The sequence below is a fragment of the Phocoena sinus genome, chromosome 18, assembly GCF_008692025.1.
Source record: "Phocoena sinus isolate mPhoSin1 chromosome 18, mPhoSin1.pri, whole genome shotgun sequence".
NCBI lineage: Eukaryota > Metazoa > Chordata > Mammalia > Artiodactyla > Phocoenidae > Phocoena > Phocoena sinus.
In genome coordinates this window covers 51,621,326-51,634,226 of record NC_045780.1, presented here as the reverse complement: position 1 = coordinate 51,634,226, position 12,901 = coordinate 51,621,326, and the positions used below count along the sequence as shown (strand labels likewise).

The following is a 12,901-nucleotide window of genomic DNA, read 5'->3' as shown; positions in this document are numbered from 1 at the left end:
TACTGCTTCCCTCCTTGTTCCCTCTGCTTGCAGCCACAATGGCCTCCTTGCTCTTCCTCAAACACCCCAGGCACGCTCTGCCCTAAGCCGTTGCCTAGGCTGCTCCCTCCTTTCCAGCAGCTTTTCTCAAAGGGGGCTCTGTAAATCACCTAGATGGCTGATTCAATAGGTGTGGGGTGTGCCTGAGGATCTGCATTTTCTAATAAGTTTCCAAGAGATGCTGATGTGCGGACCATACCCTAGGGCATCTATTGATGCAATATATTAAATTCTCTCCTATGCATCTAGAATAAATGTTACTACCATCCTGGGGAGAACTGTGAAAATAATCGCCAACACCACTTTGTCTTTGTTCAGGTGTCACCTTCTTAGTGAGATCTACCCAGATGATCCTACTTAATACTGTGATCTCTCCCCAGCTCCATTTTCTCACCTCCCCCCTTACTTACTTTCATCTCCTTTTCTTTTTTTGCCATAGCACTTAAGACCTGTACTGTGATTTACTTACTTGTATGTGGTTTACTGTCTCTCTACTAACTAGAATGTAAATTCCAAGATACAGGGATCTTTGGTTTTTATTCCAAGGGCTGAACAGACTTTTTTGAATATAAATGAAATACTTGATTTGCAAATGAGTTGAATCCTTTCACCTTCTCAGAATATAAACTCATTTTTAAAAAATGTACTAACTGAACTACATATGTTCATAGGAAGAGCACACTAGTGGCAAAAACAGACTTTTGAGATCAGATACACCTGGATTCAAAAGTCAGCTTCACTATTTACTAGCTAGATGTTTACCCTAGGTTAATGTCACATCCCTTGGGCTCAGGGTCTTTACTTTTTAAATGGTGGTAATAGGAGGTGATTGTTAATAATTAGACAAATAAATATATAAAAAATTTCTAGCACAGTCACTAGCAAAGTGACTAAGAAAGTGCTTGTCACTAACAAAGTGCTCAATAAGTATCACTTCTCCTTTGATACCTCACCTCCTCTAGCCCACATTTCATTTAAAGGACAGGCTAATTAAAAGCCAGTCTTTTAGTTCCCCATGGAACTATGTAGAAAGGCACATTTCTTAAAAATAAAAATCCCTAATGACCTTCAGGAGAACTGTTTTAAAACTTAACATTGACACCTTTTACCTAACGTTTCCATAGCAACTTGAGGTGAAAAGTTTTCCAATGTACATCAAATATAGTGTAGACTAATGATAATACTTTGCTATTTTACTGACGCTGGGAAAAGAAATACTTCAAGTTCAACCCCCATAAAATATTGGAATCGCCACTGACAGTATTCTTCCACAAATGGGTTTCTGGGCAAGAGGCTCCTTGGGTTCTAGTGACCATCCTAAGTGGTACCGAAACCCCACTGCAGAACTAAAACCTCACATCTCTTCTCCCAAGCATTTCAGAGAGAGAGAATTGTTTACAAATGCAAATATTCTGCCTACCCGCCTCAGGTACAAGAGCAGAACAATGACAACACTTTCACAGTCGTGGTGAAACGCAGGCGTGGTATTCGTTCTGTTTATGCTGCACTTCCATGCGTGACCTGATACTGCTGAAATAGTCTTTATTTCTGAACATTCCAAAACAGCGGTGTACACAGTAACAAATATTAAGTCATATACCCTAAGAAAGCATTCATTAGTGCAAATGGATTTTGTAAAAGGTCTATCAAAAAGATTTATTTGCTTTAAAATGCGTTCATTTCCAGAAGCATTATTAATAAAATGTTACAGTTTCATCTTCTGTAAAAGTATTGAAAATCAATTGTAGTACAGTAGCAAACATTGCAGGTATTAAGTGCAATGCGCTTGTGATGCCATTATAAATATGAAACCCACGTATGACAATAAATTAACAATGAAAACAACAAGACCATTTCACTCTGTTGTCTGGCTGTCTCAGTGTTCAATGCTTCAGATTACATTGTGCTCATTCAACATAACTTTATGTCTCTCAAAGTGTTATGATGGATTTTTGCTGATATATCCCTAGAGCTAAAAAAATAGTACCTTACCACAAAAATATTTTTATGGCACAAAGTTTAAGTTGTTCCATAGTGGTTCACGTAGGTGTAAAAAGAAATAGGCACAAAAAATAAAATTCCTGTAAACTATAAAAAAGTGAATTTCAAAGCATACGTTATAGAACCTGGTTGTAAAGATGCAGTGTATTAAAATACAGAACACGTAATGGGAAGATGTTTAGAACACGTAAGTAAATTGAACAAGTTACTTTAAGAAACTCAGATGGCAAAGAAAGCATTATGGATACATCTCAATTCTCTCAAAAAGGATTCAGGTACATATCAGTTCTACAAAAACTTCCTAGCTCTAAGTGTCACAATACTGCAACCATGGATTTGTGAACGCTGCAGTATCTCAGGCAAATATTTAAGTGCAATAATTAGTCTCTGGTGATTGGTCCATTGAAAAACAATGCAGTAAATATGTTAAAACGCAGAAGGGAAAGAATATCCCGACACCCGCTGTTACCCAGCCAGCTAGGTAACACGACCCTCATTTCCACTTCTTTCCAGCTGTTCAAACGTACATAGAACTGCATCAGTAGCAACCATCTCTCCAGTTTCCATCCCTCAGAGTGCTGAGTGAAGACAGAGGCTTTGGAGGCTGAAGGAAACTATAAAGGAATGAAAAAAGGACACGGCTTGTAAGTAATCCCACGAGTCCCATCACTTACTTTGATCTACTCTCCGCCACTCCAGCAGTGACAACGTGCTGGCACCTTCCCAAGTGTGCCTTGTATTTCTGGGCCTTCAACATGCTCATCTAATGGAAAGCCCAGTTCTCGGCACGTTGCCACGCATGTTGTATGTGCACAAGCAGACTTGCAACCTAAGTGGGAAATGATCAATACCCTTAGTGTATAAAGAATATTTTAAAATCAGAAACAGATAAACTCGGGAGAAAAATGGCCCCAAAACATAAGTGGTTACTTCATTGAATACAAATTGAAAATTTCTTCATGTTATTCTGTCTTACAAATAATCAAAGATTTGCCTATTATATTGGCTGAGAATTTAAAAAGAATGATAATACCCAATGTTTGCCTAAGTCTGTGGAAACAGACCCTCTCATTGTCTGGCAGTGACAGCCCTTCCAAGAGGTTAGTTTGAAGACATATATCCGAGGGTAAATGGACTGTCCACAGTGACGTATACACGTCAAATTATGTGAGGATAAATGGACTGTCCACAGTGACCTACACACGTCAAATTACGTGATTCTATTCAGCCACAACTGCAACACAGCCTGGCATTGAACAAACAAGCACCAAAATGATTTCTATCCGGATAGTAGGATTATTTACTTTTCTGTGTTTGTTTTACAATAGTCTCTGAATTTGTTTTTGATCTGAGCACCTGTTTATCAGAAAGTAAAAACTATTTATAGCTACCCGATGCATAAAGAAAAATTACTTGTTCTCACATCCTTTTCACACTTTTACCATGGTTGCCTCCCTCTCCTCCTCCAAATCCTAATTTCCTGTAAGAGCTGATTTACTGCCTCCATTTTCTCATCTTCTACTCTGTCCTCAACTCGCTTTTATGGAATTGTTTTTAACCATAAGACACTCCAGGAGATCCGGTTCAAGAAGGGTACGTCACAACCATAAGATCATCGAACAGGTGCCCTGCAAGCAGGCTGGAATGTTGAAAGAAAAAAAAAGAAAATTCTACCTGGAACATACCAAACTTACACCAACATAAGCTAATAAAGCCCCAGTTAAATATCACTAAGATGCTTTTAAATCATGACTGTTGGGGGAGGGTGTGCATGTGCATGTACCTAATGACATTTTTGCCCATTTTGATTACAAATTGCTTAAAGAGGTATTGAACGCAGAGGCGGGAGGTCGCGAGTCAGGCCAGAAGGGGCAGAGTGACCTACCAGGGTTAGACAAAGGCAAAGTCGGGATGGTTCCCGGGGCAGTTTCTAAGTGCAGACTGCAGACGAACGAGCAAAGGTCCTTACCTTCTGACAGGCTGTGCAATTTTGCTTCGAGGCAGGTTACTCCCATTTATTGCCAATGAAGGTCTTGGGAGTGCGCTGCGGCCCACTATCCCAGAAGCTGCAGCTTTGTTGGGGGCAGGGATCCCCGTGTTGGAGTATAACTGTAAGCCGTTGGACAAAGGCATGTTACTGCTGCCTTGAACGGTTGGACTCACGTAGGCTGTGGCTTTAAGAGGCTGCCGGACAGACACTGGGAAATGTCCCACGCTGTGGATTCTGTGCTGAAGCTGCCCCGGTGACGGAACTAGAAGAACAAAGAACGCTCACATGAGATAACGCCTACTACTATGTACAAGCGTGTTATGTTCAAAGCAGCTGATACTGTTGAAAGGTTTTACATGTATAGAAATTTATCTACATATATGCATGTAGATAAATGAAATACGAGTTCCAGACTGCATTTAGTATTGGAAAATTCTACTTCTTGACAAGCATCTCCTTCTCTGTCAATCAGCAGCAACATTTTTGAGTGCCTGACTATATTTAGAAGCCAGCTGGAACAACCACCTTCTTTCCTTTAACAAATTTGAGCATCTCTGAGTTCTCACAGGATTTCTTCCTTGCTTGCTTGGAAGACATTAGGATTTCTTGATGGTTGCACTGGGGATGCTTTCATGAGGATAAAACAATGGGACAGGGGCTTCCCTGGTGGCGCAGTGGTTGAGAGTCCGCCCGCCGATGCAGGGGACACGGGTTTGTGCCCTGGTCTGGGAAGATCCCACATGCCGCGGAGCAGCTGGGCCCGTGAGCCATGGCCGCTGAGCCTGCGCATCCGGAGCCTGGGCTCCGCAACGGGAGAGGCCACAACAGTGAGAGGCCCGCGTACCACAAAAAAAAAAAAGGGGGGGGGGGACAATTTAATAGCAGTAATTATAGTGATTATAGAAGGGAAGACAGGTGGCATCGGTAGGCACAAACAGCTTATTACAGACATATTTCTTTTTTTTTTGTTGTTTTTTTTTTTTTTTTGCAGTACGCGGGCCTCTCACCGTTGTGGCCCCTCCCGCTGCGGAACACAGGCTCCGGACGCGCAGGCTCGGTGGCCATGGCTCACGGGCCCAGCCGCTCCGCGGCATGTGGGATCCTCCCGGACCGGGGCACGAACCCGCGTCCCCTGCATCGGCAGGCGGACTCCCAACCACTGCGCCACCAGGGAAGCCCCAGACATATTTCTTAAATAATTTTCATCATGACATTTATCTCATAGGGTCGGTGGGAAGACGAAACGAGTTAATCCACATAAAGCCTTACAATGGCTGAGTAACCACTCAGCAAGTACTACCTTGATAACAGCAGCAGAATCTGTGAAATGAAGGGAGCGCTCTCTGGGTAAGAACCCTTAAGAACTTCATCAATATACTGGCCCATCATTGTGCACTATTTCACATTAAAAAACAGTGAACTGTTTGGCAGAGATTTTTAAATTTTATAAATCCTTTTCTCCAAGGAAAAAACTGAATCACAAATTTAACATAAGCTTATACGTACAACGTTACGTGTTGTTTACCAACCACTCTAGCCTTTGCTGCCTAGTACACCTGTGATGCGGTCAACACAAACAGACCCTGTTTTCTAAAACAGTGAAACTGATTTTGAACTTAAGCACAGAATGTACAATAGATATCTTTGATAAAAAGTGAGGAGAAAGACAAAAAACATCTGTGGTGTTATTTAATATCTCGAAAGTATTTCCTTAAATTAGCTTTGTTCAAGTATACATTAGGTGAAATCTGTATGTAGGAATGCTGATGTATGTGTACAGTAGCCAAAAAATTCGATGAAAAGTGAGGTCTCTAAGATTCTGCTATAGTTCTGTTTCCATCAAGCTTTAGGGACACAGTAAACTTGTGTTGGCTGGCAAATCATCTCTAAGATCCTTTCCAACCAATTCTACAATTCTTTAATTTAGTAGCTTCTAACTGTGAATGTTCCAACATATTGGCTTATCAACTGTAACATACCCCACTAATGCAAGATATTAATAACAGAGGAAACTGGAGGAGGGGAAGGGGGACATGCGGGGATATATGGGAACTCTACTTCTCGCTCAATTTTTTTGTAAACCTCAAACTGCTCAAAAACAAAGTCTTAATTTTTTAAAAAGACTCAACAGGTGAATTCGGCCTAATTTCTTCTGAAACTCAATATACATAAAGTACCTAAACGTTAAGCCTAGAGCAGAATGAAATTCTGAAGTGAACACACGGGTGTAACCATATCCACAACAAGACGTGACACACTGCCAGCACCACAGCAGGCTCTCACATACCCTCTCCCAGTCAGCACTCCCCCAAAGTCACTGTTATTTGCACTTTTATCACCACAGACTAGTTATTCCTATGTTGAACTTCATGTAAATGGAGTTATATAGTATGTTCTCTTCTTTGACTCAATATTATGTTTTTGAGATTCATCCGTATTTGCATTGCTATGGGTATTCCATTGAATGAATGTCAAAATCCATTCCCCTGATGATGAAAAGCTTGGTTATTTCTAAGTTTGGGGTTTTATGAACATTCTTGAATATGCGTTGGTGTTCAGATGCATTATGTTAGGGGTATATTCCAAATTTATAACTATTAGGATAAATGAAGTTATTAGCAAAGCTGCTGAATACAACATCAAAATACAAAAATCAATTGTATTTCTAAATACCAGCCAACTAGTAGAAACTAAAATTTGAAAAAGATGCTATTTATAAAAAACATTTTAAAGGCCTGTGTCCTTGCCACTGCACCGAGCCACAGCCACCCCTGCCTCCACAGGAGACCCTCCTAAACTAGCAGATACAATTCAAGACTGAGTGAAAGATCAAGCGGAAACAAAATCTGAACTTGCCGTGTGGATGAAAGGCTCTTGGTGCTGCAGCCAGGAGTCAGTGCCCTGCCTGAGGTGGGAGAGCCAACTTCAGGACACTGGTCCACAAGAGACCTCCCAGCTCCACATAATATCAAATGGCGAAAATCTCCCAGAGATCTCCATCTCAACGTCAGCACCCACCTTCACTCAACGACCAGCAAGCTACAGTGCTGGACACCTTATGCCAAACAACTAGCAAAACAGGTACACAACCCCACCCATTAGCAGAGAGGCTGTATAAAATCATAATAAGTCCACAGACACCCCAAACACACCACCAGACATGGACCTGCCCACCAGAGAGACAAGATCCAGCCTCATCCACCACAACACAGGCACTAGTCCCCTCCACCAGGAAGCCTACACAACCCACTGAACCAACCTTAGCCACTGGGGACAGAAATAACTACTGCAGAGCAGAATAAAGAAAAAAGAATGAAAAGAACTGAGGACAGTCTCAGAGACCTCTGGGACAACATTAAACGCACCAACTTTCGAATTATAGGGGTTCCAGAAGAAGAGAAAAAGAAAGGGACTGAGAAAATATTTGAAGAGATTATAGTTGAAAACTTCCCTGACATGGGAAAGGAAATAGTTAATCAAGTCCAGGAGGCACAGGGAGTCCCATACAGGATAAATCCAAGGAGAAATATGCCAAGACACACATTAATCAAACTGTCAAAAATTAAACACAAAGAAAGCATATTAAAAGCAGCAAGGGAAAAACAACAAATAATACACAAGGGAATCCCCATAAGGTTAACAGCTGATCTTAAAGCAGAAACTCTGCAGGCCAGAAGGAAGTGGCAGGACATATTTAAAATGATGAAAGGTTAAAACGTACAACAAAGATTACTCTACCCAGCAAGGATCTCATTCAGATTTGATGGAGAAATTAAAACCTTTACAGACAAGCAAAAGCTGAGAGAGTTCACCACCAAACCAGCTTTACAACAAATGCTAAAGGAACTTCTCTAGGCAAGAAACACAAGAGAAGGAAAAGACCTACAATAACAAACCCAAAACAATTTAGAAAATGGGAATAGGAACATACATATTGATAATTACCTTAAATGTAAATGGAATAAATGCTCCCATCAAAAGACACAGATTGGCTGAATGGATACAAAAACAAGACCCATATATTTGCTGTCTACAAGAGTCCCACTTCAGACCTAGAGACACATACAGACTGAAAGTAAGGGGATGGAAAAAGATATTCCATGCAAATGGAAACCAGAAGAAAGCTGGAGTAGCAATTCTCATATCAGAAAAACTAGACTTTAAAATAAAGACTATTAGAAGAGACAAAGAAGGACACTACATAATGATCAAGGGATCGATCCAAGAAGAAGATATAACAATTGTAAATATTTATGCACCCAACATAGGAGCACCTCAATACATAAGGCAAATGCTAACAGCCATAAAAGGGGAAATGCACAGTAACACATTCATAGTAGGGGGACTTTAACACCCCACTTTCACCAATGGACAGATCATCCAAAATGAAAATAAATAAGGAAACACAAGCTTTAAATGATACATTAAACAAGATGGACTTAATTGATATTTATAGGACATTCCATCCAAAAACAACAGAATACACATTTTTCTCAAGTGCTCATGGAACATTCTCCAGGACAGATCATATCTTGGGTCACAAATCAAGCCTTGGTAAATTTAAGAATATTGAAATTGTATCAAGTATCTTTTCTGACCACAACGCTATGAGACTAGATATCAATTACAGGAAAAGATCTGTAAAAAATACAAACACATGGAGGCTAAACAATACACTACTTAATAACGAAGTGATCACTCAAGAAATCAAAGAGGAAATCAAAAAATACCTAGAAACAAATGACAATGGAGACACGACAACCCAAAACCTATGGGATGCAGCAAAAGCAGTTCTAAGAGGGAAGTTTATAGCAATACAAGCCCACCTTAAGAAACAGGAAACATCTCGAGTAAACAACCTAAGCTTGCACCTAAAGCCATTAGAGAAAGAAGAACAAAATAACCCAAAGTTAGCAGAAGGAAAGAAATCATAAAAATCATATCAGAAATAAATGAGAAAGAAATGAAGGAAACGATAGCAAAGATCAGTAAAACTAAAAGCTGGTTCTTTGAGAAGATAAACAAAATAGATAAACCATTAGCCAGACTCATCAAGAAAAAAAGGGAGAAGACTCAAATCAATAGAAATAGAAATGAAAAAGGAGTAGCAACTGACACTGCAGAAATACAAAAGATCATGAGAGATTACTTATGCCAATAAAATGGACAACCTGGAAAAAATGAACAAATTCTTAGAAATGCACAACCTGCCAAAACTGAATCAGGAAGAAACAGAAAATATGAACAGACCAATCACAAGTACTGAAATTGAAACTGTGATTAAAAATCTTCCAACAAACAAAAGCCCAGGACCAGATGGCTTCACAGGTGAATTCTATCAAACATTTAGAGAAGAGCTAACACCTATCCTTCTCAAACTCCTCCAAAATATAGCAGAGGGAGGAACACTCCCAAATTCATTCTACGAGGCCACCATCACCTTGATACCAAAACCAGACGAGGTCACAAAGAAAGAAAACTACAGGCCAATATCACTGATGAACATAGATGCAAAAATCCTCAACAAAATACTAGCAAACAGAATCCAACAGCACATTAAAAGGATCATACACCATGATCAAGTAGGGTTTATTCCAGGAACGCAAGGATTCTTCAATATCTGCAAATCAATGTGATATACCATATTAACAAATTGAAGGAGAAAAACCATATTAACCTCTCAATAGATGCAGAGAAAGCTTTCAACAAAATTCAACACTCATTTATGATAAAAACCCTGCAGAAAGTAGGCATAGAGGGAACTTTCCTCAACATAATAAAGACCATATATGACAAACCCACAGCCAACATCATCCTCAATGGTGAAAAAGTGAAACCATTTCCACTAAGATCAGGAACAATACAAGGTTGCCCACTCTTACCACTCTTATTCAACATAGTTTTGGAAGTTTTCACCACAGGAATCAGAGAAAAAAAGGAAATAAAAGGAATCCAAATTGGGAAAGAAGAAGTAAATCTGTCACTGTTTGCAGATGACATGATACTATACATAGAGAATCCTAAAGATGCTACCAGAAAACTACTAGAGCTAATCAATGAATTTGGTAAAGTAGCAGGATACAAAATTAATGCATAGAAATCTCCGGCATTCCTATACACTAATGCTGAAAAATCAAAGTGAAATCAAGAAAACACTCCCATTTACCATTGCAACAAAAAGAATAAAATATCTAGGAATAAACCTAAGGAGACAAAAGACCTGTATGCAGAAAAGTATAAGACACTGATGAAAGAAATTAAAAATGATACAAATAGATGGAGAGATATACCATATTCTTGGATTGGAAGAATCAACATTGTGAAAATGACTCTACTACCCAAAGCAATTTACAGATTCAATGCAATCCCTATCAAACTACCACTGGCATTTTTCACAGAACTAGAACAAAAAATTTCACAATTTGTATGGAAACACAAAAGACCCCGAATAGCCAAAGCAATCTTGAGAACGAAAAACGGAGCTGGAGGAATTAGGCTCCCTGACTTCAGACTATACTACAAAGCTACAGTAATCAAGACAGTATGGTACTGGCACAAAAACTGAAATACAGATCAATGGAACAGGATAGAAAGCCCAGAGATAAACCCACGCACATACGGTCACCTTATCTTTGATAAAGGAGGCCAGAATGTACAGTGGAGACAGGACAGCCTCTTCAATAAGCGGTGCTGAGAAAACTGGACAGGTACATGTAAAAGTATGAGATTAGATCAGTCCCTAACACCATACACAAAAATAAGCTCAAAATGGATTAAAGACCTAAATGTAAGGCCAGAAACTATCAAACTCTTAGAGGAAAACATAGGCAGAACACTCTATGACATAATTCACAGCAAGTTCCTTTTTGACCCACCTCCTAGAGAAATGGAAATAAAAACAAAAATAAACAAATGGGACCTAATGAAACTTCAAAGCTTTTGCACAGCAAAGGAAACCACAAACAAGACCAAAAGACAACCCTCAGAATGGGAGAAAATATTTGCAAATGAAGCAACTGAGAAAGGATTAATTTCCAAAATTTACAAGCAGCTCATGCAGCTCAATAACAAAAAAACAAACAACGCAATCCAAAAATGGGCAGAAGACCTAAATAGACACTTCTCCAAAGAAGACATACAGACTGCCAACAAACACATGAAAGAATGCTCAACATCATTAATCATTAGAGAAATGCAAATCAAAACTACAATGAGATATCATCTCACACCAGTCAGAATGGCCATCATCAAACAATCTAGAAACAATAAATGCTGGAGAGGGTGTGGAGAAAAGGGAACACTCTTGCACTGCTGGTGGGAATGTGAATTGTTACAGCCACTATGGAGACAGTATGGAGGTTCCTTAAAAAACTACAAATAGAACTACCATATGACCCAGCAATCCCACTTCTGGGCATATACCCTGAGAAAACCATAATTCAAAAAGAGTCATGTACCAAAATGTTCATTGCAGCTCCATTTACAATAGCCCGGAGATAGAAACAACCTAAGTGCCCATCATCGGATGAATGGATAAAGAAGATGTGGCACATATATACAATGGATTATTACTCAGCCATAGAAAGAAACAAAATTGAGCTATTTGTAATGAGGTGGATAGACCTAGAGTCTGTCATACAGAGTGAAGTCAGAAAGAGAAAGACAAGTACCATATGCTAACACAAATATATGGAATTTAAGAAAAAAAAAAGTCATGAAGAACCTAGGGGTAAGACAGGAATAAAGACACAGACCTATTAGAGAATGGACTTGAGGATATGGGGAGGGGGAAGGGTGAGCTGTGACAAAGCGAGAGAGAGGCATGGACATATATACACTGCCAAACGTAAGGTAGATAGGTAGTGGGAAGCAGCCGCATAGCACAGGGAGATCAGCTCCGTGCTTTGTGACCGCCTGGAGGGGTGGTATAGGGAGGGTGGGAGGGAGGGAGACGCAAGAGGGAAGAGATATGGGAACATATGTATAACTGATTCACTTTGTTATAAAGCAGAAACTAACACACCATTGTAAAGTAATTATACCCCAATAAAGATGTTAAAAAAATATTTTAAAAATACTTAGGAATAAATTATAGGTGTATTAATCTCTATATAGAAAGCTATAGAACTTTGAGAGACAAGATGATCTAAATAAACGAAAGAATGTTCCATGTTAATGCATTAGAAAACTAATATTGTTAAGATACCAATTCTAAAATTTACCTACAGATTCAATAAAATTTTAAAATCATTTGAACTGAAATTACGGAACAGCTATTCATGAAGATACTCCCATTAATTCTCCTACACACAAGATAGATAACCACCCTTGAGTTTAAAAAAATAACAAAGAGAAACTAGTTGAGATCAATAGACAGTATCCTAATTTTACAAATGCGAAAACAAGAATCAGAAAGGATATGGAGCTTTCCCATGAACTTATGATTAAGAAAAGACCCAGGGACTTCCCTGGTGGCACAGTGGTTAAGAATCCTCCTGCCAATGCAGGGGACACGAGTTCGAGCCCTGGTCCAGGAAGATCCCACATGCCGCAGAGCAGCTAAGCCCGTGCACCACAACTACTGAGCCTGCAAGCCACAACTACTGAGCTCGCATGCCACAACTACTGAAGCCCGCGTGCCTAGAGCCCGTGCTCTGCAACGAGAGAAGCCACCGCAGTGAGAAGCCCGCACACCGGAAGGAAGAGTAGCTCCCGCTCACCGCAGCTAGATAAAGCCCGTGCACAGCAACAAAGACCCAAAGCAGCCAAAAATAAATAAAATAAATTTTAAGAAAACCAAAACACCCAAACTCAAGTATTTGACTGCTAACCCAGTGTCTTCCTTCTATATCAGGCTGCCTCTCCAACTTT

At 39.7% G+C, this 12,901-nt stretch overlaps 1 protein-coding gene across 2 annotated transcripts in view; it reads right to left on the bottom strand.

The window, feature by feature from the left end:
• Nucleotides 1–1,669: 1,669 nt before the first annotated feature.
• Nucleotides 1,670–12,901, bottom strand: part of SLAIN1 (SLAIN motif family member 1) — a 60,434-nt gene continuing 49,202 nt past the window's right edge. For both annotated transcript variants that reach the window (XM_032610685.1, XM_032610686.1), the window contains exons 6-7: nt 4,010–4,292; nt 1,670–2,654 (exon numbers count right to left, since the gene is read on the bottom strand). In XM_032610685.1, coding sequence (XP_032466576.1) covers nt 2,579–2,654; nt 4,010–4,292 — 359 coding nt within the window. In that variant the 3' untranslated portion in view covers nt 1,670–2,578. The remainder of the gene's footprint in view (nt 2,655–4,009; nt 4,293–12,901) is intronic.